Source organism: Physeter macrocephalus, chromosome 15, assembly GCF_002837175.3.
Source record: "Physeter macrocephalus isolate SW-GA chromosome 15, ASM283717v5, whole genome shotgun sequence".
Classification (NCBI taxonomy): domain Eukaryota; kingdom Metazoa; phylum Chordata; class Mammalia; order Artiodactyla; family Physeteridae; genus Physeter; species Physeter macrocephalus.
Window position 1 is genome coordinate 65317167 of NC_041228.1, and position 27703 is coordinate 65344869.

General features: G+C 36.8%; 1 protein-coding gene across 1 annotated transcript; it reads right to left on the bottom strand.

Annotated features, from left to right (window-relative positions):
* Positions 1–1892: 1892 nt before the first annotated feature.
* XKR9 (XK related 9) lies at positions 1893–21820 on the bottom strand. Its single transcript, XM_007128944.1, has 3 exons — positions 21549–21820; positions 8728–8948; positions 1893–2521 (listed from the first exon to the last, which is right to left on the bottom strand). Exons 1-3 carry the CDS (start codon positions 21818–21820, stop codon positions 1893–1895), a joined length of 1122 nt encoding a protein of 373 aa, XP_007129006.1.
* Positions 21821–27703: the final 5883 nt, after the last annotated feature.

Consider the following 27703-nt stretch of genomic DNA (forward strand, 5'->3'; position numbering starts at 1 on the left):
TGACCCAAGGAAAAGAAAGGGTAAAGAACTGAAAAAGAAAGGATAATTTGATGGAAAATCTGTTATTTCCAGGAGTTCAACCTAACCCAACTGTCTTACGTATTACCCTTAGGACCAAAATTTAGTTCATACTAGAAGGAATAATGCAAAAAAACTATTTAAATATGATTTGGTTACTTCAAGTGGTTTCCCCATTTTTTTAGTCAAGTTTTTTGGTGTTTTGTTGTTGAGTTGTAGTTATTTCTATATTCTGGATATTAACCCCTTATCAAATATAGACATTTCCCCAAGGAAGATACACAAACAGCTAACAGGTATATGAAAAGTGCTCAATATCACTAATAATTAGAGGAATGCAATTCAAAACTACAATGAGGTATCACCTCATACCCATTAGGATAGTCACTATCGCCACAAAAAAAAACAAAAAACAGAAAATAAGTGATGGTGAGAATGTGGAGAAATTGTCATCTTTGTGCACTGTTAGTGGGATTGTAAAATGGTGCAGACATTATACTAAAACTGTATGGAGATTCCTCAAAGGATTAAAAATAGGAAAACCATATGATCCACCAATCCCACTTCTGGGTATATATCCCAAAGAGTTGAATGCAGGTTGTTGGAGAAATATTTGCAAATCCATGTTCATTATAGCATTATTCACAAAAGCCAAGAGGTGGAAGCAACCCAATGATGGATAAATAAAGAAAATGTGGCATATATATATACAATGGAATATTATGCATCCTTTAAAAAGAAGGAAATCCTGTCACATGCTACAACATAGATGACCTGTGAGGACATTATGCTAAGTGAAATAAGCCAGTCACAAAAAGACAAATACTGTATGATTAAACTTATACGCAGTATCTACAGTAGCCAACTTTATAGAAATAGAAAACAGAGTTGTGGTTGCCAGAGGCTGGAGAAAGAAAGGAATGGGGAATTGTTCGATGGGAACAGAGTCTCAGTTTTGCAAGATAAAAATGTTAATAGACCATCACAACAAATTGAATATAGTTAACACTACCGAACTGTATACTTAAAAATGGTTAAGATGGGTTAAAACGGTCAATTTTCTGTTTTTTCTTCCTCTTCCCTCTTTTCGCTTTTCCTCTACTCAATCTGTCCCCAAAATATATTCACTGAATCAAGAAAATAGAGGAAAGAAGAATGAGTATCCTGCTCTTCTCTTCCTTTTATTTCCCCACTATGAGTACATCAGTTTTAGCTCAGAAACAATGAGGGAAAAGTTGGAGGGAAGTTCAATTCCAGCCTTCTAATTATGGGAATGAGACCATTTCTTTCAGTTCAGGATCAAGATGGCAACTCTGCCAGACCATAGGCAAATATATCTCAGTACCCAAGATCTTCAAAACCAAGTGAGAAATTAACTTAGATAATAAAAACATTATTATACTCTCTAACATTCATAATTAATGTACTAGAACTGCCCTCAAATTAAAGAAGGCAGGGCTTCCCTGGTGGCGCAGTGGTTGAGAATCTGCCTGCTAATGCAGGGGACACGGGTTCGAGCCCTGGTCTGGGAAGATCCCACATGCCGCGGAACAACTAGGCCCGTGAGACACAACTACTGAGCCTGCACGTCTGGAGCCTGTGCTCCACAGCAAGAGAGGCCCGCGATAGTGAGAGGCCTGCGCCCCGCGATGAAAAGTGGCCTCCACTTGCCACAACTAGAGAAAGCCCTTGCACAGAAACGAAGACCCAGCACAGCCAAAAATAAATAAATTAATTTTTTTTAATGGTTAAGAAGGGAAATTTTTAAAAAAAATTAAAGAAGGCAAAAATAAGACATAACACATATACACAAACTTTTTCTTTACTAACCAATGAAACAAAAAATAAGAAAACATATCTCTTAAGTGAATAGCTTATTCCATTAGGAAATACTTCATTCTACAATCTCTTTGAACTGGTTTTCCATCTACTTCATCCAGTTTTGTTTCTTCACTTCTGTTTGGGTGCAAAGTCCCATAATAAACAATAAGAAAAATAATTCCAAGGAGAAGAGTAAGAGCTATAGTGATGCAGACAGGTATAAAATAGTCTGAATTAAAAACAGAGAGTGGGTAAAACCAGAACACAATCAATATCCCCAATGTGGCCAATACCCTTACAATATAATAACAAGACATTGGACATTTGGTATTCTGTCCCTTAATATTAAAAAATGTAAAGACAAGAATGAATCCAACAACAACCCTGTATATGAATTCCATACTTATGGAAGCACAAAAATCAGTTTGTTCTTTAAATGCCCACAATATACCTAAAAACCAAAGAAATAACAACAGGAGTAAAGCAATCTTAACATTTAAGAATAAAAGAAGCACAACACTCAACATCCAAGATAATAATGTAAACAACTTGTAAAAGAGATATACGAGTTTAGGACAGGGTCCGTTAAGGAGGTTTTTATCAGGTAAGGATTTTCTTAAAGCTACTTGATAATCAACAGTCGACCAAGAAATAGCACAGCAAGAGACCATGATGGCTGCATCTACAAAACAAAAAATTTTTTAAAGATATAGTTATAGGAATAATAATAGCAATATTAAATTACTATATGCCATACATGCTTCATCTGTATATACACACCCATAAACACGTCAGGTACTTTATATACTCATCTCATTTAATCCTTTGAAATAGATATTAATATTCTTGTATTACATATGAGGGAATTAATGCTTAGAGAATATATATACATTTCTTGACCCAAGTCACACAGCCAGCAAGTTTCAGAGAGATGAGATTTGAACTGAAATCAGCCTGATTCCAAAGTTGGTGTGCTTAACCACTACATTAGATTGCTTTATAAGATTGTGAATAAATTCACTGGACAAATTTTATTGAGCAACTGGTACAATGGAAACTGCATACTCTGGAGGTTCTCTAAGAGACTACAGTTATAGTCCTAGCTTTTCCAGTCTTTTTGGCTTTGACCTTGGCCATATACCTAATTCACTAAGAAATGACATCATGAGAGAGAAGAGGGCAGGAAGAAAGGGAGGGAGAGAGGTTAAACAGAAATTTAACGTAAGTATGAGGTATCAACAGCTCAATTTCCCATATATTTAAGATGATGGATCAAATGAACAAACACGATCTAAAACTGACAAATTTCTGTAGGCTTGGCATCTTTATCCCATTTTTTTCCCCAACAAATAACAGAAAAGTAAGTTCATTACTACTTTGGAAAAGCATGTCATTAGCCCCACTCTCAAAGCTGGAGACTGAGATTAGCTCAAGATGGTAGAGTAGAAGGACGTGAACTCAAAGCTGGGGACTTATAAAACTGAAAGCAAAGATATTAGAGAATTAGAAGGAAATAATTTAGAGTAAAATAGAGGATGTTCATCATTCCCACTTAGCCTCACTGGAGGGCTATATATTAGGATAGGAAGGCAGACTTAAGATAGATCCTCTATTGAAGACGATTATAAATGTCTTTGTCCACTCTCCTGGTTTTAGCTTATACCATTCTGAACTGTGCAATTAGTTGGGCTTCTTTTCTTTCTTCTTTAATTCAAAAATATTTGAATTAAAATATCACTTTCTGCTAAATTTCCCTGTGATATCATTTTTATAATTGGTTTTAATTTCTACCAAACCAGTACATATACATCCTTTTTAAAAGTTGGTAAGTGCTAAAGAACTTATAAGAAAATAGCAGTAGATTGCTCTACCCCTTCTCACTTCTTAGCCATGACCCTCAGAAAAAATTACTATCAACTCTTCCACCTTTACTTCTGACATGTATCGCCATATTTCTAAATAAAACACATACTGTGCTATTTCTTAATTTATCTACTTTAGACACTGATTATTAATTTCCTACGTGGGAAGGGGAAATTTTTGCACATGCACACATATATACACACCCTCCTTCCATTTTCCTCTCCCTCCTTCTACCCAAAAGAGTAACATCACAATTTTCGGTAAAATCAATATTGTGTTTACCTTAGTATGACTACATAAGTACAGCCTCTTTGACTGCTCAGCCAAGTACTACATTCTGATCATATTTCCTTTCTTTTAAAACTTTTCATTGTTACTTACTTTGCTTAGTTTTTCATGACTCTTATCAGTATTTCTAAGCAAACTCTTCAAATTAATTGATTAAACTCCCCTATATACATCTTTTAGGGGTTTTTTTTGTTGGTTTTTTTGTTTTTTAAGAATATGATCCTTCTGCTCAAAGGTGGTTGCTGTCAAGGTTTGCTTCCTGTCTTCCCAGAACTTCCCTTCACCTCTCTTCAGGGATGACTTCCTGTTTCCTGTTCCAATATTTCCTTCTTGCTTCGTTCTCATGGTTTGATCAAGCATTCTCCAGACATTCCCGAGAAAAGTTGTACCTAAGCTAAACTTTTGAGACCACGTATGTCTCAAAATGTCTTTATTCTACCCTCATGTTTGATACACAGTTTCAACAGAAATAGAATTCAAAGTTGAAAAATGTTTTCCATTGAAACTTTGAAGTCATTGATCTATTAAATTCTAATCTCAAGTGTTATGGTTAAGAATTTCAAAGCCATTCAATTTCCCTATCCTTAAATGATCTCTATCTTCTCTCAAATCTTCTAGACTCTTATCTTCATCTTTGCGTCTCTGAAATGTTATAATGATGGGCTTGGTATGGGCTGTTTTTATCAACCTTTCAATCTAGTAACCCACATCCTTCAGAGATATGCTGTTTTTATTCTTTGGTGGCTTCCCTAGAAATCACAACATGCATATTAAACATATCAAAGTTTAAAGTTAATCAGTATTTTTACCTCACAGGTAGATTTATCATGAAGGTAGTGAAGCTTAAATTTCAGGGACCCACACTTGCCCAGACTCTTTCCAAGCCTGGCAAAGCCCTGGCAGTGTGTTCACTTTGTCATATATATTTTATAAAATTTGGAAAAATAAAGTATTTTCATTGCAGTTGCTAAAATTCCCTGTCTCCTACTTTTCCTCTCTCACATTTTCCCTAGGTGTATTGGAGCAAGCTGTGGTCATTTTGGGGATCTGGCTAAAGGGAAATTGAGTTGAGAATAGTTTAGGTTTAGGGGGATATGTTTACAAGATTTGCTTGAATAATTATGATTAGTAAGTAACAGATCTAGGATTCTCAAGCAGTTTGCCTGATCTTAACACTTCACTATCTTGCTGTCAATAGGCCTTTGATTCCTTAATATCAAGGCATGATGGTCTATCCTCATCCAGTTGGCACTATTAGTTTGACATTATTTCCCATTTCCCACTTACCTACCTGTTTCCAATACATTTTTTCTGCTCATTTTGCTAATCTAATCTGTACATTACACTCTATCCAAATGGAATTCCTTGTCTTTGCCAAACCACGCCTTTGCTTATGCATTTCTCCCGATATGAAATGACCTTGCCCAATCACATCCATACAGATTCTTATTAATTTCTTCTGATTTGACATTATTGACACCAGTAAAGAAAACAAAAGACTCCCACTATTCACTAAAGGAGACACTGACAATAAACAAGTGTTGTCAATTCAAACAGTATTTAAAATTAGTTACTTCATCAAAACAAAATCTTGATATACTCTGATCTTATACCACATTATTGAAGACATTGGTAGAGTTTTCCCCAAATGTGACAAAAATCAGAAAATATACTTATTATCAATACTTTGTGAAGTTGAAACTTCTCTAAATTAAAAATAAACAAAAAACTAATTTCTATTAACTATGCTAGAAAAAAAGATTGAATTTTTCTTTTCTCTCTGTGGAAATTATATCATAAAATCATTATCAAATCAAAAGCCCATCAGAGTACACAGCCAAAAAATTAGATATGAGTATTAAAATAGTAAAAATATATTACTTTTCTTTCTCATGAAATTTGTGGTATTGGTCAGCTTTCTTATTCCTGTAATTTACTGTTCTTTATTTTATTTTTTAAAAATGCTTACTTTCATGTCTTTTATGAATTGAACTGTATTCTTCCAAAATTCATATGTTAAAGCCCTAACCCCCAATGTGACTATACTTTGAGATAAGGCCTTTAGGGAGATAATTACGGTTAAGCAAGTTCGTAAAGGTGGGGCCCAAATCTAATAGGACCGGTATCCTTGTAAGAATAGAAAAAGATACCAGAGATCTCTCTTTCTCTCCACACACAGAGGAAAGACACGTGAGGACACAGCAAGAAGGTGGCCATCTGCAACCCAAAGAGAGTCCTCACCAGAAACCAACCCTACTGGCACCTTGATTTTGGATTTCCAGTCTCCAGAACTGTAAGAAAATATATTTCTGTTGGTTAAGCTGCCCAGTCTCTAGTGATCTGTTATGGCAGCCCAAGCAGACTAACATAATTCTGTTTTCCTAATATTACATTCTTCTTTTCAAAAACAGGGTCTCTCTGTTTTTGTTTTACACCTCAAAAACCGCAGATGCACTTTTGCTTTACCTTTCTCCTGAACTATACAAGGAATTTAAAAGTTTAACTCCATCCATCTTCCACCTGACTTGCATGCTACTGCTTGTCTTCATTCTATCTTTTTCTTAGCCACATAGTATTATTTTTGTTTATGCAGTCAAGTTTCATTTAGAGGTAGGTAACTTCACTTTTACCCTGAGGAGGGTGACTTTTGGAGTGCCAGTTTTACAGATTAGGATTTTCTACCAGATGCCCCTCCCTTGTGAGGACCCTGAGTGTTGTCTCCAGTCCTCCACACCCTGGGAAGCCATCAAAACTGAATCTGCGTGTTTATAAGGTTCAGTAGAAACCCTCAGGGCATAAAGCCTTCACAGTCCTACTCAACCCTGCTGCATTCCCACTTTCATGCATATTTTGGCCTGTTTTATCAGATTGTTTTAAGCTTTTATGAAGACTTTTGAAAATACTTAACCAATTGTTTTAGGTAATTTCAGGGGGAGAGTAGATTCAAATAATCTAGACTTTTAGTGGTGGTGGAACTGATTTGAATAACCCAAGTTTTCTATCTGCTTTCCATCTTCTAAATATTTGTTGACATTTCTAATCTGCTATTCTACTCTGCATTCTCTTTGTCCTTATGGGTTTATACTGTTTTTACTTGTTACTCTCCTCTTTAGCATGATTTCAGAAGGAACAAAGATAAAAGATTTTGTTCAGTCTTCTGAAGTAGTTCTATTTATAAACTGACTTTTTTTACATTTTGAATTATCCTTCCTGATTATCAAAACAATACATGGTTACTGTAGAAAATTTGGAAATTCAGAAAAGTATAAGGAAGATGAAATAGATAAAATCATTCACAATCCCACCACACAGAAGCAGCCACAGTAAACATCAGCAGATCTACCATAATACAGGTTGTAAACTCTATATGCTGAACTTTAGCTTCAGGGACTAATAAGTCCCAACCCACAAATTCTTTGCATCACAAGGAAAAAGAGGTCTCATACACAGTAGGTTCATTTCAGTGGTGCACTAACAATCAAAGTAAAGGTAAAAATATTAGAAGGGACTACAATCTAGAGGTTTATGGGAAACTGGGAACAAGAAGACTGTTTGGGGAAATGAAGTGTTCTCACAGGTGAGTCTAGCATAGAGGGAACTCCAGGGGAGAGGACAATCTGCTACTCTGAGGTGAATCCAAGTCTTCATGGAATCCTAGTCACTAATGAAAACTGGGACTATTTTTAGCAAATAAATAGTTTTTTTAACATCTCAAATTAAACACCTATTAAAAGATTTTCTTAATGGAAATACCAAATTGTCCTTTAAAAATGTACATTTAACCCTAATGAGGAAATCTGCTATAAAAGAGCAACATATCGGCCAATTTGCAAAACTTTCATTAGTTTTGTAGCACTTTGTAGCACTTTCACCCAATGATTGTGATTCTGGGAATTTACCCTATGGCTAAACTTCACACATGCAAAAGAATGCATGCATAAGACTATTCACTGCAGTTTTTTTGCAATAGTAAAATATTAGAAACAACCTAAATTAACATAAAGAGGAAGCCTGTTAAATAATTCATGATACATCCATAATTTGTAATACTATGCAGATAAGAAAAATAAATGAGGGCACTCTTTCTGTACTGATATGTTTAGATCTCCAAGATATGTTAAGTGCAAAAAACAAAGATGGTTTTTATGTTACCATTTCTATAAAAAAATTTTAAAAAGAGAGAGAGAGAAGGAAAGAGAAAGATAGGCTTTTAAATTTTTTTTTCTGAAAGAATCATCAAAAAGCTGACAATAATAGTTTGTTTTACTACTGAACGTAAAATAGTTGGCTGGTGGGAAGCAGCAGCATAGCACAGGGAGATCGGCTGGGCGCTTTGCGATGACCTACGGGGGCAGGATAGGGAGGGTGGGAGGGAGGCTCAAGAGGGAGGGGTATGGGGATTCGCTTTGTTGTGCAACAGAAACTAACACAGTATTGTGAAGCAATTATACTCCAATAAAGATCTATTTAAAAAATATAAATAAATAAAATGTTCCCAAAAAAAAAAAAAGTTTGTTTTCTGGGCAGACAAAGGAAGGGAGAGGAAGAAGGGGAAGGGAGACAGTATACCTTTTATACCTCAAAGTACCTTTGAACCATGTACTTCTTTTTCAAAAAAAATAAATAATTCTAAAAAGAAAAACAATAAAAATAATTCTAACACCTGCCAAAGAGTTACACAGTTGACATAAAATATCAGTGGCATGCATCTAACACAGGCTGTTAAGAAAGACCTACACTGAGTGAAATTTTCTTGACCATGTTCCAGAAGGATGTAGAGCTGAAGAGCAAGTTGTGGGCAGCCTTCCAGGTAGATCTCAAATAGCCTGAGCATGCTCAAATCTGTCACCCTATCTATAACTTCTTTATGAGGATTGATTTGTTCTTCCACGAAGTTATCCGTTTTGCTGGTGTACTTGAAAGCCACATGATAACCCTTTTTCAAGGCAAACCAATACCTGTAAAGTAAACATGAATATTTATCTTCAGTAATAGATTATTTATAATGTGTGTTAATTTACATAATCATTTTGAAAAAAAAGCAACACGTGTTTAAGAATAGAATTTTCCCACAAACTTTCTCTACTACAAATTTCTCTCAACTTTGTAAATATTTCATGGTAGCTTTATTGAGGTTCAAGACTCCACAATTTTTATTGCATGTCTGATGTGCCAGTGTGTGCTAGCACTGTTAAGCATACATGATCTTCTTTCATCTTCACAGTTATTATGAGAGATGAGTAGGTATTATTCCCAAATCACAGATAGGAAAAGTTAGGCTGAGAACAGTAGAGTGATTTGCTGAAAGTTACACAGAGAGTAAGGGGCAGACCTAGAGTCCAAAGCTATATCTTATCATTCTTAGTCTTAACCACTATTTTCTGAAAGACAAACTGCAATTTCCACTTCATGCAATTTATCTTAACTAAAAGACAAATACATGCCCTTATGATAATGTCAAGGTTGAAGATGAGATTGAATCTTCTTTCAATTTAATCTAGCAAATAATTACTGTTGACCCTTGAACACGTGGAGTTAGGGATGCCAACCCTCTGTGCAGTCAAAAACTCCATGCATAATTGATAGCTGGCCCTTTGTATCCTCAGTTCCACATCCGTGGATTCAACCAACCTCATATCGTGTAGTACTGTAGTCTTTACTAGGGAAAAAAATCTGCATATAAGTGGACCCACACAGCTCAAACCCATGTTGTTCAAGGGTCAAGTGTACTCCATAATCTACAAGGCTCTGTGACTATTACTACCCTGGAAAACATAAAATTTCAAAGATTCCTAAAACATCCTTGCTCAGGCTCTTCTTTACAAAGAATTTTTAAATGAACATGACTTATCATCCAAGTAAAATTAATAACAAAAATAACTGAAACACTTATTTCAAAAGTATCTGAGGCTAGCAATAAGACAACCAGGATTCTAGCCCAAAGCTTATCAAAACTTTTTATCTACACCTCAGTTTCCCCATATATACAATGAGGGCAGTGATATATATCCTGTTTAAACTTGCTCCTTCTGTCAATGTTTCCCATTTCAGTAAATGGCACTAACATGCACCATGTTGCTCAGACCAAAAATGTGGGAATAATTTCCAACTTCTTTCTTTTTCTCATACTCTATAAAAATTCCTCAGCAGGTTCTGTTGGTTCTTAGTTCTAACTTCAAATATATCCAGATCGAAACACATCTTATCACTTCCACTGCCTCCCTCCTAGTTTAAGCAGCTAACATCTCTGGCCTGGATTACTTTGATGGCCTCATAATTGGTCTCTCTGATTCTACTCCTACTCCCTATACATCCTATTCTCTACACAGCATCTAGATTGAACCTGTTAACCATAATTTAGATGTTATCCCTCCACTCGAAATGTTCCAATGATTTCCATCATACTTAGAATAAAACACAAAGTCTTTACCCCATCTTACAAGGCCCTCCATCATCTGCCTTTCCCTCTCATTTCTCCCACAATTTCAGTGTACCTTTCTTACTGTTTTCCCCAAGTTAAAGGCCTTTGTCTTTGCTACTCCCTCTTCCTGGAACTCTCCTAAAACCCAGAGATTTTGCAAGTTTACTCCTTAACTTCATTCAGGTCTGTATTCAAATACCAGTTCCTCACAGAGGTCTTTCCAGATCACACCATCCATCGCATTCTATCTCTTTATCCTACATCATTTTTCTTTATTGTCACTTGACACATTATTTTTGCTTATCTGTACCTTCTCACAAGAATGAAATCTGCATGAAAGCAGGGACTTTGTTTTGTTCATTGCTATATCCTGAGAAACTAAAATAGTACCTGATACATAGCCGCTCTCAGAAAATATTTACTGAATGAATGAATAAATGAGAGCTCATGACAATCTTTCCACAAAGATAAAGAGACAGTAGATATGAAAGGACTTTGAAAAGATGAAAGTAAAACACAAATATAAGATATTCTCATTTTAAACAAGATGTATACACATATGGATATGCAAAGATTCTTCACCTAGCAAATAAAAGTATATTTTTACCATCACAGTTTTAGAATAACATGGTCCATTATATTCAGTGTGGACTAGATGCCAGGGTAGAATGTCTACAAAAATGATGAAGACATGACCTCCACTTTCAACGACCTTACAACCTAATAGGAAGGTCAAGCCTATAAACTGCTAGCTGCAATACAAGGCAGAAGAAATAACCACTCAACAGAAATGTAAATACTATGTTGTAAAAGTATAGGAAAAAAAATGATTAACACTGTCTAGGATTTATAGGTGAGATTTATAAGTGAATTTATGTTTGAGTCTTTTCTGGGTATCTGGCACAATAGGGAGTTCCTGTATGTATATTATGTAAGACTAATATGTAATACAGTATGTTCTTAAAGCTATCTATCCTTTTAAAGCAGGAGGATAGATACTGCTAATTGAAAAACTTGAAAAATTCACAAATATTAACAAGTATATACCTAGAACAAAATCAGTACAGACAGCACAGAGTGGGAAAGCCAGCAGAGTACAGTGATTAAGTGTACAGACTCTAAAAAAGCCAGGATGCTTGGATTCAAATCCTTGCTCCATCACTTCCTAGTGATGCCTCAGTTTTCTCATCTGAAAAAGGGGGTAATCATCATATCTACCTCATTGGGTTGATATGAGGATTAAAGGAGTTAATACACATAACATGCTTAGACTAGTAACTGGCACATGTTAAGTGGTGTATCAGTGCCTGTTAAACAAACAACAACAACAACAAAGATGGAGCTGTTTACAGATGTACACATTAATATTTCCAGTGACTTTAGAGAGGAATATTTTTCTAATTTTGTAGCAATTAATAGCAAACCTATACAAAGTTCTGCTTATCTGAGGATAATTTCATGAGAAGGGGAATATGAATATAATTTTTTAATCAATAGGATATTGTTTCAGTGATAAAGAGGAAACAGCTTCCAGTAATGATGGATTCCCTTGTATCAAGCTCACCTTCCTACTGATGACAATGATAAATTACAGACAAAATATTAAAGAAAACAAGGCACTAAAGAGCAACCAAAAGTAGGAAGAAGGATGAGGGCACTTAACCCTTGAAAGAAGGGAACCATACTGCATGAGATGCATTAATCTGGCTTTTCGTCTACCAGCATCCCACAGTCCAAACGGCAAAAAGTAGATACAGCTCAAGCAGAAAGTTGAATTATTACTGGCTCAAAGAGTGAGAGGACTGAGGGTGAATCTGCCAGAGTGGTTAGAAATTAAGAGGGATCCTAGAAAAGAGGGAGCCACAGATTAAAAAAACTCCCAAATCTGCATATACCCTCCTTAAATCCTTGGCCAACCCCTTACTATGTATATCTAGGGTGAGGCTCCAAGGAACTGAGGAAAAATGGCAAGAATGAGCAGAGATTTTGGCAGCTGTCTACCACAGGGAAGAGTTTGGAGTTTAAGTTCCACCAAACTGGAGGGGATTGGTAAATACTTCAAGCATCCCATTGAAACGCCAAAAGGGTGATGCTTTAGGAGTAAAGACCATACTTCAGGTCTATAAGACTTCCCCTAGGACTAAGGACAAAAGCAAAATAGACCTTCCCTAGCAAAGCCTAAACCAAGCCTCTGTATCACGTCAAGGTAATTTGCCAATAATTTAACTATCTGCTTTCTCTTCAATGGAAGACAACAGAAACCAGAGTCTCTACAAGGTATCAATCACAATGTCCACTACACAATAAAAAATTACATGATATGCAAATTAAGAGGAAAATGTAACTTATGCTAAAGAGCATAATCAGTTAATAGAAACATATCAGTTAATAGGAACATACCCACAGATGACCCAGATATTGAAATTAGCAAACAAAACACAGAGAGAAAAAATTAGGGAAAAAAATTAACAGAACCTCAATAACAAAGGTGTAATTGAAGTCCCAAAAGAAACAGAGAGAGAGAATGGGGCAGGAAAAAAAAAAAACTTGACAACATACAGGCGAAAAATATTTTCCAAATTTGATCAAAAACAACAACATAAAGCTCAATGAACCCAAACAGAAAAAATAAAAACAAAACAATATGTAGGCCCAGAAGACAACTATATCAATAATTACAATAAGGGCTTCCCTGGTGGCACAGTGGTTGATAGTCCGCCTGCCGATGCAGGGGATATGGGTTCGTGCCCCGGTCCGGGAAGATCCCACATGCTGCGGAGCGGCTAGGCCCGTGAGCCATGGCCGCTGAGCCTGCGCCTCCGGAGCCTGTGCTCCACAACGGGAGAGGCCACAACAGTGAGAGGCCCATGTACCGCAAAAAAAAAATAATAATGATAATAATAATAATTACAGTAATATATGAAATGTAAATGGATTAAACGTTTCAATAAAAGATTGTCAAACTGGATTAAAAAAATCAAGATTCAACTCTATATGATTTGGAAGAGACTCTCTTTAAACATAAAGACACGGATAGTTTGAGGGACTTCCCTGGTGGCACAGTAGTTAAGAACCCGCCTGACAATGCAAGGGCCACGGGTTCAAGGCCTGGTAGGGGAAGATCCCACATGCCGCGGAGCAATTAAGCCCATGTGCCACAACTACTGAGACTACACTTTAGACCCGCGAGCTGCAACTACTGAGCCCACATGCCACAACTACTGAAGCCCACGCACCTAGAGCCCATGCTCCACAACAAAGACAAGCCACAGCAATGAGGAGCCCGCACACTGCAACAAAGAGTAGCCCCCACTCACCGCAACTAGAGAAAGCCCGCGCGCAGCAACGAAGACCCAACGCAGCCAAAAATAAATAATAAAATAAAATAAAATTTTAAAAAGACACAGGGCTTCCCTGGTGGCGAAGTGGTTGAGAATCCAAGTTTGAAGATACATGAAGCAAAAATTGTCAAAGTACAAGGAAAAAAAAGTAAGTCCACAATATTACAGTGTTTTACACTCATCTCTCAGTAACTGAAAGAAAAGGTAGGCCAAAAGAAAAAAATCAGTAAGAATGTAGCAGATTTTAATAACATTATCAACATACTGCCCTAATTTATACATTTAGAGAACACTACACTCAACAACAGCAATTTACAAATTATTTTCAAATGCACATGGAATATTCACCAAGTTAGACTATATGTTGGGTCATAAAACAAGTCAATAAATGTAAGAAGACTCTAATCACACAAATTATGTTGTCTGATCAAAACAATATTTAATGAGAAATCAACAACAATAAGATACCTAGGAAAATCCTCAAATATTTAGAGATTTAAGTAAAGGGCCCAGATCCTCAAGTTTCATAAATATTACACCCTAGGAAATTTGAACATTATCAGATGACCTCTCTCTAAAGCATTTTAAATAGGAGAATAGGTAAGAAAAAATGTTCAACTATTTAATGCCCATTTAAAAAACTCCATAAAGAAGGGCCTAGGGACCTGCGGAAGGAAGGAGACTCATCTCCATTGTACCTTCTTTCACACGATTTGAACATTTTTTACCAGTTATTTTAAAAGAGCAACAATAACTTCCATATTTTAAATAATACAAATGCCTTTCATATACCCATCAAAGGAAAAGTCTCCTTTGGCAAGGAGAAAGGTTTTATCACAAATAGTACATAAAATGGAAATACAGAAGTGTCATCTAATTTATATTTTGGAAAATGAAATGTTCCACTCCACAGACCCCTGAGCAGTGAGAACATACTTAGTAGCAACAGGCACTTACACCTAATAAATAATTCATATTGACATTCCTTGTCTTTCATCTACCAACACAAACTCAATTTATCTATTCTGTAGGGAAATGAATCTGTAGTTCAGTAAATCTCATGTTTTTCCATACTTAGTTTAGACAGACCCTTGGATAATTTGCCCATTTTTATGAACTTATGTTTTAAATTAATTATGTTTTAATTTTTGCTTATTTCTCACTATTCATCTCAGTATTCTGCCACTTCCTGCACTAAGAAAATACAAAGAAAAAGAAAAACAAAAAGAGGGAAGTGTCTGTTTATCAAGTATCTGTTTATCACTAATAGCAAACCTAATTCAATTTTTGCTTTTATTCTTTTTTTGTTTGAATAGGCAAAATATTCAAATAATTCAAAAAATTTTTAAAAAGTTATTCGCTGGAAAAACTACATGCCACTCCTATGACCTAACTACCCAGTTTTCACCCTCCCTTATGACCATAAGAATTCACGGTTACTACTTTCATGTGTACCCTTCTAGAGTTTCTTTATGCCTATACAAGCAAGCATAAGTATATATGCCTTTTCACCACTTTGTTTTACACAGACTGTAGCATATCATATCTGCTGTCTGCACCTTGTCTTTTCACTTAAAACTACATATTGGAGATCTTTCCATTTCAGTACATAAAGTACTTTATCATTCTTTGTAATAGCTATGTAGTGCGCCATTGCATAGGTATACCATAAACTCTACCAACAGACATTTCAATTGTTTCTAATATTTTGCTCTTACAAAGAATACTACAATTGAAAAGCTGTGCATATGTCATTTTACATGTCTGCAAGTATGATAAATTCCCAGAAGAGGAACCTCTGGCCTAAAGGTATGTGCATTTGAAATATGGTCAAACTGCCCTCCACAGGCATGGTACCAATCCATACTGCCATCAACAAAGTATGAGAATACCTGTTCTCCCATGCCTTACCAAGAGAGTGTATTATCATTTGGATTTTTGCCAGTCTAGTAGGTGAAGAATAACTCAGCGAAGTTTTAATTGGCAATTTTTAAATTATGAACAAGGCTTAGCATCCTTCAGACAACTTAAGAGCCATATGCATTTCCTCTTCTCTGAACTATCCTCACTGTTTTCCCATGTTTCAACTGGGTGGATGACCTTTTTCTTTTTGACTTCAGAAGCTCTTTAAATACTAAAAGACTAGCCCTTTTTCTATTCAAAATTGCAAATATTTTCTCCTGTTAAAGCTGTTTTCCTTTTTGCTTTGCTTTTGTTTGTTTGGGAGATTTTTGCTTTTGCTTATTGGCATGCATTTTTTATCATCAAATCTATAATTTTTATAGCTTAGGGATTTTAAGTTATGATTAGAAAGGCTTTCCCCATTTCAAGGCTATAAAGGAATTTTCCCATGTTTTCTTATAATATAAATATTTTTACATTAAATATTTGATTCATTTGAAATTTATCCTGGTGTCTGGTATTTTACCTAGATGCATAGTCCATAACATGCAATCTGAAATTATCCCAACTCTAAAGTGAATCAAAACCATTACTGTTCTTGGGGATTCCCTGGTGGCGCAGTGGTTGCGCGTCCGCCTGCCGATGCAGGGGAACCGGGTTCGCGCCCCGGTCTGGGAGGATCCCACATGCCGCGGAGCGGCTGGGCCCGTGAGCCATGGCCGCTGGGCCTGCGCGTCCGGAGCCTGTGCTCCGCGATGGGAGAGGCCACAACAGTGAGAGGCCCACGTACCACCAAAAAAAAAAAAAAAAAAACCATTACTGTTCTTATGCTGCATATACCGGCTATTGCTTCCTCTTACTTCCATTCTGGTCAATTTCTACAATCTGTGGTCTGTCCATTTGAATGGCAAACAGGGGAAAAAACTATTTTCTTGTCCTTGTGGTTTGGGATTTAGTTTCGGGGGTTGGGGAGGGGGGGTGCCTAGTGCTACTCCAGAAACAAAACTCTGCCAGTTTATCCTTTCAGATTTTCTTCTGGTTAGGAGGAGTTAGAGCACATGTTCTGTCATATCAAAGAATGGGAAGCTGAAGACATAAACTACAACATTTTAAAACTCTCCCAATACTGTACTCATCTCTATGTTTCTATCAATATACTTCTAAAGATTTCACCTTCATCACAGAACAGGCTAAACTCTTTTCAAGATCACGTGCCATGTTAGAGCATGGGCTAACCCTGAACTTTGTGTGAAGGTCCAGTTATAATTCACATATTTTTTTTTCCAAATGGCTACCTGCTTGTCCCCACATCCCTAACTACTAAGCAAAGAAGTCAGTAAGAATGAAGAATCTCTGTATGTACAAGGGAACTTCCATAAGGCTATCAGCTGACTTTTCCATAGAAATTTTGCAGGCCAGAGGGAGTGGCACCATAGAGTCAAAGTGATGAAAGGAAAAAACCTACAAGCAAGAATACTCTACTCAGCAAGGATATCATTCAGATTTGAAGGAGAAATATAAAGTTTTACAGACAAGCAAAAGCTAAAAGAGTTCAGAACCACTAAACCAGCTTTACAAGAAACGTTAAAGGAACTTCTCTAAGGAAAAGAGACCACAAATGGAAATATGAAAATTATGAAAGGGAAAAAATCTCATTGGTAAAGGTAAATATACAGTAAAGGTAGTAGATCAACCACTTATAAAGCTAGTAGGAAGGTTAAAAGATAAAAGTAGTAAAATCATCTATATTCACAATAAGTTGTTAAGGGATACACAAAACAAAAAGATGTAAAATATGGTGTCAAAACAGTAAACATGGGTGGTAGGAAGCAAAAATGCATGGTTGTTAGAAAGTGTTTGAACTTAAACCATCATCACCTTAAAATAATCACATATCAGTATAATGATCAGATTGTTATACATGAACCTCATGGTAATAACTAACCAAATATCTATAATAGATACACACACAAAAGAAGAGAAAGAAACCCAAACATAACACTAAAGATAGTCATCAAATCACAAGGGAAGAGAGCAAAAGAAGAAGAAAGAAGCCAAAAAGAACTACAAAACAACGCCCAAACAGTTAACAAAATGGCAATAAGACATATCTAACAATAAATACTTTAAATGTAAATGGACTGAATGCTCCAGTCAAAAGACATAGACTGGCTGAAAGGACACAAAAACAAGACCTGTATATATGCTGCCTACACGAGACTCACTTCAGATCTAAAGACATACAGACTGAAAGAGAGAGTATAGGAAAAGGTATTCCATGCAAATGTAAATCATAAGAAAGCTGGGGTAGCAATACTTACATCAGACAAGATAGACTTTAAAACAAAGACTGTAACAAGAGACAAAAAAGGACTTACATAAGGATAAGGTGATCAATCAAAGAAGAAGATATAACAATATGGGTATACATATGTACCCAACATAGGAGCACCTAAATACATAAAGCAAATATTAACAAACATAGAGAAATTGACAGTAACACAACAATAGTAGGAGACTTTAACAACCCACTTACATCGTTGGAGAGACATAAGATCCAGACAGAAAAACAGTAAGGAAACACTGGGCTTAAATGACATTAAACCTGATGGACTTTACAGTTTATATATAGAACATTCCATCCAAAAGAAGCAAGATATACATTCTTTTCAAGTGCACATGGAACATTCTCCAGGATAGATCACATGACAAGCCACAAAACAAGTCTCAATAAATTTAAGAATATTGAAATTATATCAAGTATCTGTTCTGACCACAATGGCATGAGACTAGAAATCAACTACGAGAAAAGAATCCAAAAAACAAAAACAATATGCTACTAAACAATCAATGGATCACTGACAAAATCAAAGAGGAACAAAAAATACCTGGAGACAAATGAACATGAAAACACATTGATACTAAATCTGTGGAACACAGCAAAAGCAGTTCTATGAGGGAAGTTTATAGTGATACAAGCTTACCTCAGGAAACAAGAAAAATCTCAAATCAACAATCTAACATGTGAACAGTCATGTTAGATACAGCAAGAAGGTCTACCTTAAATTTGTGTGGAGTCCCAGAAGGAAAAGAGACAGAAATACGGTAAAGAAAATGTTAGAAAAGATAATGACTGAGAATTGTGCAGAATTCATGGAAGATAATAATTTATAGTATCAAGAGAACCAGTAAATCCCCAGCAGGAGAAAAGCTAGTAGGAAGGTTAAAAGATAAAAGTAGTAAAATCATCTATATTCACAATAAGTTGTTAAGGGATACACAAAACAAAAAGATGTAAAATATGGTGTCAAAACAGTAAACATGGGTGGTAGGAAGCAAAAATGCATGGTTGTTAGAAAGTGTTTGAACTTAAACCATCATCACCTTAAAATAATCACATATCAGTATAATGATCAGATTGTTATACATGAACCTCATGGTAATAACTAACCAAATATCTATAATAGATACACACACAAAAGAAGAGAAAGAAACCCAAACATAACACTAAAGATAGTCATCAAATCACAAGGGAAGAGAGCAAAAGAAGAAGAAAGAAGCCAAAAAGAACTACAAAACAACGCCCAAACAGTTAACAAAATGGCAATAAGACATATCTAACAATAAATACTTTAAATGTAAATGGACTGAATGCTCCAGTCAAAAGACATAGACTGGCTGAAAGGACACAAAAACAAGACCTGTATATATGCTGCCTACACGAGACTCACTTCAGATCTAAAGACATACAGACTGAAAGAGAGAGTATAGGAAAAGGTATTCCATGCAAATGTAAATCATAAGAAAGCTGGGGTAGCAATACTTACATCAGACAAGATAGACTTTAAAACAAAGACTGTAACAAGAGACAAAAAAGGACTTACATAAGGATAAGGTGATCAATCAAAGAAGAAGATATAACAATATGGGTATACATATGTACCCAACATAGGAGCACCTAAATACATAAAGCAAATATTAACAAACATAGAGAAATTGACAGTAACACAACAATAGTAGGAGACTTTAACAACCCACTTACATCGTTGGAGAGACATAAGATCCAGACAGAAAAACAGTAAGGAAACACTGGGCTTAAATGACATTAAACCTGATGGACTTTACAGTTTATATATAGAACATTCCATCCAAAAGAAGCAAGATATACATTCTTTTCAAGTGCACATGGAACATTCTCCAGGATAGATCACATGACAAGCCACAAAACAAGTCTCAATAAATTTAAGAATATTGAAATTATATCAAGTATCTGTTCTGACCACAATGGCATGAGACTAGAAATCAACTACGAGAAAAGAATCCAAAAAACAAAAACAATATGCTACTAAACAATCAATGGATCACTGACAAAATCAAAGAGGAACAAAAAATACCTGGAGACAAATGAACATGAAAACACATTGATACTAAATCTGTGGAACACAGCAAAAGCAGTTCTATGAGGGAAGTTTATAGTGATACAAGCTTACCTCAGGAAACAAGAAAAATCTCAAATCAACAATCTAACATGTGAACAGTCATGTTAGATACAGCAAGAAGGTCTACCTTAAATTTGTGTGGAGTCCCAGAAGGAAAAGAGACAGAAATACGGTAAAGAAAATGTTAGAAAAGATAATGACTGAGAATTGTGCAGAATTCATGGAAGATAATAATTTATAGTATCAAGAGAACCAGTAAATCCCCAGCAGGAGAAATAAAAGCAAATATATACCTGGATGTATCATAAACTTTAGAAACCCAAAGATAAAGAGAAAAATCATAAGAGCAGCCAGAGGGAAAAAAAGAAGACAAAATACTTTTAAAGAGCAACAGTAAGATTGACATTTAACTCTTCAATAGTGACAATGGAAACAAAAAGATGAGAGAATATAATATACAGAGAGAAAATAACTACTCATCTAGAATTCTACTGCCAGTAAAATCTTTCTCAGGAAAGATGGCTATTAAAATAGCCCAACTTCAAAACCTAACTGTAGCAAAATAGTACATTATCCTCTTAATATGTCTTTTTTTTTAACACCAGTGTTTCAACTTTTATTTCACACCATGCAAGGTCAATTATAACACATTAAAAAGTGACAACAGCTATAAGCTGCAATTTTACATTTATACATTGGAAATGTCCATTTTCAAAAGCTGAATTACCATGTTGCCATAACAGCTAGGCTTCAATTCAACTGTTTATACAAATAAAATTTACTATGAAAAACAATGATTTTATATCTGTCTTTAATTCTTCTCTTTACCTTTAATATATATATTGCTTTGAACAGAATTAAATCCCTTAAGATAATGAAGAAAATGTCATGTGAAATTAGGTATATGGAGAATCACAGAATTCTCAGGGCTTATTTAGATTCTATTTTCTTTAACCAGAAAACAGGCTTTAAACAACATGATTCTTAAGGTTGTTTTTAGTTCTGTGGATGATTCTGTACCAAGCTAACCACATGGTTACTGCGTTATTGCAGTAAAAATTTCACTTCATTAAATGAATGGTACAAGTAACTTAAAAAATTAAGTGCTCTATCAGAGTTGCAAGTGAAAGGCTATATTTATATAATCAGTCTTAAAATATAAAATAGGTGAGAAAAGATTCACAAGACATAGAAATGAGTCCTTTTCCTTCTCATAAAAAAGTGATAACATATTAGAAAAAGTAACTTAATTAGGTAAATTAAAACATTCTATTAATGAACCTGGAAAATTCTGACAGCTCAATGACTCACACAAGCACTGCTAGTGAGAAGCAAGTAACCCTTGTGCTACATGCAAATAGGGGACCTTTGTACATCTGACTACCCAGATACAGAAAGGTAGCTTCTGTCTGAAAAAAAGAATAATAGTGTTAATGATCAAAAGTATATGCTCACCTTGTAAAAACTCCTCCTTGCAAGCAATGAAGTAGAAGAAAACAATGCTGACTTTCTTGGCCTGATTCCTTTAAATCATCCTTGAACCAAGAATAACTAAAACACTGGACCACAAGTGTTCCAAAGAGCATAAAGCTTACTGTTAAAATACCGAAAACATACTGTCCCTCATAGAAAAACCTGACAGACACCCAAATATCCACAATTAAATCAGTTACATAGATTATAATGCCAAGAACCGACATCATAAAATTTAACTTAGTATATTTCATTATGAATCACTATATCTCTTGGTTATCTACCTCCTTCTCTCCTACAAAAATTTTAAAAAAAAGAACAGAATATTAGTGCATCCTTTCGTGTAGCACTGAATTTTAATTTCTACTCCCTAAATCTATTTAAAAGAAAGAATAAATATTATGAAATTGGAACACTAAAACCAAGATGACTAATTTTAACTTTCTTTTCTAAACCTCTAATCCAGTTGTTACAAGGCTTTATTCAATCTTCTGTCTCACAGTGTTCTTCACTACAGCTGGCAACACCTAAAATGAAACATCATAAAAGATTCTAAAAATCCTGAGTATAGTATTAAAAACCCTAGGCCATGACTTTATCAAAGCCCTACTTTTTCTAAAAATAATATATTACCACTAAATATACTTTTTATAATATATAGCTTTGGGAAAGTAAAGTGTCAGAGATATACTTAATAGTTGACAACTTCCTCTCAGACTACTTACCTTTTAAAACACATAACCTGCTCACAAAGACATTTACCACAGGACCACTTATAGTGGCAAAAAACTGGAAATCATCTAAATGTGTCAACAGAAGGAATTAATAAATAATGGTAGAGTCATAAAATGGAATATTACAAAGCTACTAAAAATATATTTAACAAAGGTACAATAGCTGTGAAAATTCTTAATATGCTTTTTTTAAAGCATTTTTTAAATTTAGTTATTTATTTATTTATTTAGTTTTGGCTGCATTGGGTCTTCATTGCTGAGCGCGGGCTTTCTCTAGTTGCAGCAAGCGGGGGCTACTCTTCGTTGCAGTGCACGGGCTTCTCATTGCGGTGGCTTCTCTTGCTGTGGAGCACAGGCTCCAGGCACACGGGCTTCAGTAGTTGTGGCATGCGGGCTCAGTAGTTGTGGCTTGCAGGCTCTAGGGCACAGGTTCAGTAGTTGTGGCACACGGGCTTAGTTGCTCCGCGGCATGTGGGATCTTCCCAGACCAGGGCTCGAACCCGTGTCCCCTGCATTGGCAGGCAGATTCTTAACCACTGCGCCACCAGGGAAGTCCCGAAAATTCTTAATATGCTTTGATACAGCAATTCCATCTAAGAATCAAGCATAGGGAAATACTTACAAATGTGCACAAAGATATATGCTCTTTGCAGAACCTTTTTTAAAATAGCAAAAAATTGAAAACAACCCAAATGACAATTGAGAAGCCTAATTCAATAAATTATGGTATATCCATACTAAAGAATACACCATGCAACCTTTAAAAAGAATGATGTAGCTTTGTATAGCCTGACTTCGGAAGATCTCAAGACACATTAAGTGAAAAAAGCAAGTACCAAAAGGATAAATATAGCATATTGCAATATATGCTTCCTAACTATACACGGAGAGGAGAAAGGAGTTGGGAGTAGGAAGCAAATGCAATTTTAATCCTTTAAATATTCTTTCATATTGTTTGAGTGTTTTACAACAGACATGTACTAATGTATTATATAATTTCTTAAAATAAAAACAATAGTAAATGATATTTATAAAGAATTTTGATGACTGGAGAAAGTATTTATTCTACTAATAATAGCTAACATTTACTTACCAATACGTGCCAGGCGTTGAGGTAAATGCTGTAAATGCTAAATGCTGTCCTCATTTAATTCTTACATCAAACTTAGGAGGTAGATATTACTATTATGAACCCTATTTTAGAAATGTAAGCTGAAAGCAATCTGCAGGTGAGATCTGTCTGACTCAACAGTGGTTTCTTTAACTGTCCTAATTTTTTTTTTTTTTGGCCATGCTCTGCAGCCAGGGATCGAACCCATGCCCCCTGCAGTGGAATCACAGAGTCCTAACCACTGGACGGCCAGGGAAGTCCCTAATTAATTGCTAACATTTCATATAAAAATCTAGATTTTTCCCTGCTACTGCAGGGAAAATGCAGGGGCCTGGGTTCGATCCCTGGTCGGAGAACTGGATCCCACATGCCACAACTAAGAGTTTGCCTGCCGCGACTAAAAGATCCCACGTGCCACAACTAAGACCCAGCGCAGCCAAATAAATAAATAAATATTTTAAAAAAAACAGTAAAAGATCACTAATCACAGAACACCATAACAATATATAACAAATATAACAATAATGAAAAAGTTTGAAATATTGTGGGAATTACCAAAATGTGACAGTGACACAAAGGGAGCAAATGCTGTTGGAAAAACGGTGCTGGTCGACTTGCTCAATGCAGAGTTGCCAAAATCTCCAATTTGTAAAAACCACAATATCTGAGAAGCGCAATAAAACGAGGTAGACCTCCATGTGTGCATTTCTTAATCACTCTCCCCACAAAGAGAGCTTCCTTTACCTGGCATGGATAAGGAAAACACTAGCCATTTTGAGACAAGATTTGCAAGATGGGAAAAAATAATTTCTAAGAAACTTAGAAATTGCATTGCTGGCAGAACATCAGACTCAATAAACTAATCTGATCTGGCAACTTCTAAATTCCTAATTTAGTGAAACAGAACATAACGCCAACTAGAAAGAAAACTACACAGCAAAGTACATAATAAACATAGCAGCTCTCATAAAAAAGGGCCTGCAGCTCCTTCAGTAATCACACAGTTGTATAACTTGTATGAAGGATAGTTCATCTTTATCCCTACACTTGATCACTGTTCCAATACCACCTTAGCAGAAATGCCATCTACAAAATTTGACTTCACTTAGAAAATTCAGGACACTTACTGACGTAATAGGACAGTTTCAATACAATTTCATTCAGAGGTCAACCCAGCTGTGTGGCTACCTGGCTGCCAGCCAAAATACATAACCTTTGCCCACTGTAGATGATCTCTTCGCAATAAAGATACCTGAAAGAAATACAAACGAGCAAACTTTCATTTATCAATCAAACTTAACACGTAAAATAGAGGCTTACTTGTTACATATAAGAAGCCTTCTTTAACTCAAAGTCCCTTCTGGAAAATCTTCATCCTGGGAATCTTTTATTTCTTCTTCACTGAAAATAAGCATAATTAAGGAGTGTGTAAACCTTGAACATCGAAACTAAAATGAAACTGAAATCACCTGTTAGTCATATGTGGGATTTTCTAATCCAGTGATGACAGAGTCTGTATCATTGTGACCACAATACACTCCTTTTTTTTTTTTTTTGGCGGTACGCGGGCCTCTCACTGTTGTGGCCTCTCCCGTTCGGAGCACAGACTCCGGACGCGCAGGCTCAGCGGCCATGGCTCACGGGCCCAGCCGCTCCGCGGCATGTGGGATCTTCCCGGACCGGGGCACGAACCCGTGTCCCCTGAATCGGCAGGCGGACGCGCAACCACTGCGCCACCAGGGAAGCTCCAGTACACTCCTTTTTAACCATCACATTGGGAGAAGGAATTACATAGCTCCTTTTACAGGTTGACTAGGTTACAAGCCTTTACTGTATTATCAATTAAGTTTTAAGAAGATACAATTTGCCTCACAGTATATCTAAGTGGACAATTCATGTTTGAAAGGGAGAGATTCTTGAATCTGAAATACTCTAATAATTTATCATTAACAGAGCCTCCCTATGTTTTCAAACTGTATATACCTTCTCAAACCCTATGCCCCAAGAACATATGATTGTTGGTTTCTATTTCGAAAATAAACACTACAGTTCTTCTATTTCCAAGCCTTTGCTCAAGGTTATTTACTATTTACTTCTACCTCCATCTTCCTGAAGTTCTATCAGTCTTTAAGAATCAGCTCAGGGGCTTCCCTGGTGGCGCAGTGGTTGCGCGTCCGCCTGCCGATGCAGGGGAACCGGGTTCGCGCCCTGGTCTGGGAGGATCCCACGTGCCGCGGAGCGGCTGGGCCCGTGAGCCATGGCCGCTGGGCCTGCGCGTCCGGAGCCTGTGCTCCGCAACGGGAGTGGCCACAACAGAGGGAGGCCCGCATACCACAAAAAAAAAAAAAAGAATCAGCTCAAAACCCACACCCTCTAAGTTTTCCGAGATCTTCCCAATCAATTTGATTCTCTCCTTCCTCCTTGCAATCCCATCACTTCAGCTATACTTCTCTAGGATTTACCCACATACGCTTTAAAATAAGATCATATACATCTCCTTCCTGGTAATACACCTCTAGAAAGCTAACTATCTTATTCATTTTAACACACACCCACACATCCACAACAATACTTTACATGTTATAGGTAGAGGATAAATTATTGTAAATGTAACTGAACAGAATGTAAAAATCATTGGTATTATTTCTTGGGGAGGAACTTAAACTTCAAGTCTCATTGCTAAACATATTCACAAAGACTCAATTCTCTCTCTGTAGCCTATATCTTTCTTCTGAGCTCAACCCATACACCTGTCTGTAGATTTCTTTATGGGGATATCCCACAATCACCTCAATTTAAACTAGTCTAAACCAAGTTCATTACCTACCCTCTGTTCCTCCTCTTCTGCTAGTGTCTAAGGTCTCCTTCTATGACTCTACTCAAGTCACTTAACTTTTAAATTATTTGTTGGGCCCATTTCTTCATCTACCCAGTGAAGAGCTTGACAATAAATTCAATGAAATCTTGATGGAAGGCACAAGGGAAATTTTAATTAAAAAAAAAAAAAAAAGCTAAGGGACAAGAGAATGGAGCTGCCCGTGTAATTAGTTCCACCCTCTTCTCTAAGGTTTGCTGACTTTCCAGCAGAGAATTTTTAGAAAAGGAAAATAGCTTCTTGCCTGAAGAGCTACTAACTGATAGCAGACAAATAAATAAATATTGGTGAGCTGAAAATACCTGATGTAGGGAATTTTGATGGTTATTCCAAGCAATTTTTAAAGGACTTATTGCTTGCCTTCCCATTGCAAAGGGGATAATTACGTGATTATTTCAATGAAGGTTTTTGAAACATGAAGAACAGACCTTTGAGACACAGGCAAAGAAATCTGTCACACATAATCCAGGTGTGTTTTCAAGAAATTTGGAGTATTAAACTGATGATTTGTAAAATAAATACTGTATAAATACTAAGAGTCCTTTCTTCAGGAATTCCTGACAAAAATGGATGTTAAAAATGCATGTCCTGGGCTTCCCTGGTGGCGCAGTGCTTCAGAGTCCGCCTGCTGACGCAGGGGACGCGGGTTCGTGCCCCGGTCCGGGAAGATCCCACATGCCGCGGAGCAGCTAGGCCCGTGAGCCATGGCTGCTGAGCCTGTGCGTCTGGTGCCTTCCTCTTCACGCTGGGAAGCTTAAATGAGAGAGTGGCACTCAGCACAGCAGTAAGTGCTAAATAAACCTTCGTTACTGCTGTTTATTGTAAAAGGACACACACACAGAGGACAGACGACACACAACACACACACACACGACACACGCACGACATACAGGACACACAGAGCGCACACACAAACAAACACACACACACACACACACACACACACCCTCACCCTGGCCTGAGAACCCGACGAGCGATCCTTCCCGGGATTTCGTCCTCAGTAACTAACCCCAAACCCCTCGCTCCATCACAAAACTTCCCCGGTTAAAAGGTCTCTCGTGCACTTGAATGAACTCGCCTGCCTGGACACAAACTACTGCGAAGGCACCACTTTCTATGACAGGCGGCAGCGTCCGCAGGCCGGGAACCCAGTCTGGCCTCGGGCCGCCTCACACCACACGCCCACCAACTCCCTCGCGCTGCTGCCAGCGAAACCCGGGCAGCGTCACGTGGCCGCTGGCCACGCCCCTCGCGCAGCAACCGACTCCCCCTCCCTTCCCGCGCGTCGTCACGTGCTCGCGGGCCCCGCCCGCGGCACAGTGGCTGATTTCCACTGCCCGCCCCTGCGTCTCACGTGACCTCTTCCCCTGGCCCAGCAGCGGAGCCACACCCCGCTCTGCACGCGCGGCGTCACGTG

Bases quoted from the DNA above. Each gene is read 5' to 3' on its own strand.
- XKR9 (XM_007128944.1), bottom strand. From the start codon at position 21,820: ATGAAATATACTAAGTTAAATTTTATGATGTCGGTTCTTGGCATTATA. The intron at 8,949-21,548 runs GTGAGCATATAC...TTTACTTTACAG, and splicing joins CAAGGAGGAGTTTTTACAAG to GTATTGGTTTGCCTTGAAAA. The intron at 2,522-8,727 runs GTAGGTCTTTCT...TTTGTTTTGTAG, and splicing joins TCAAGAAAATTTCACTCAGT to ATGCAGCCATCATGGTCTCT.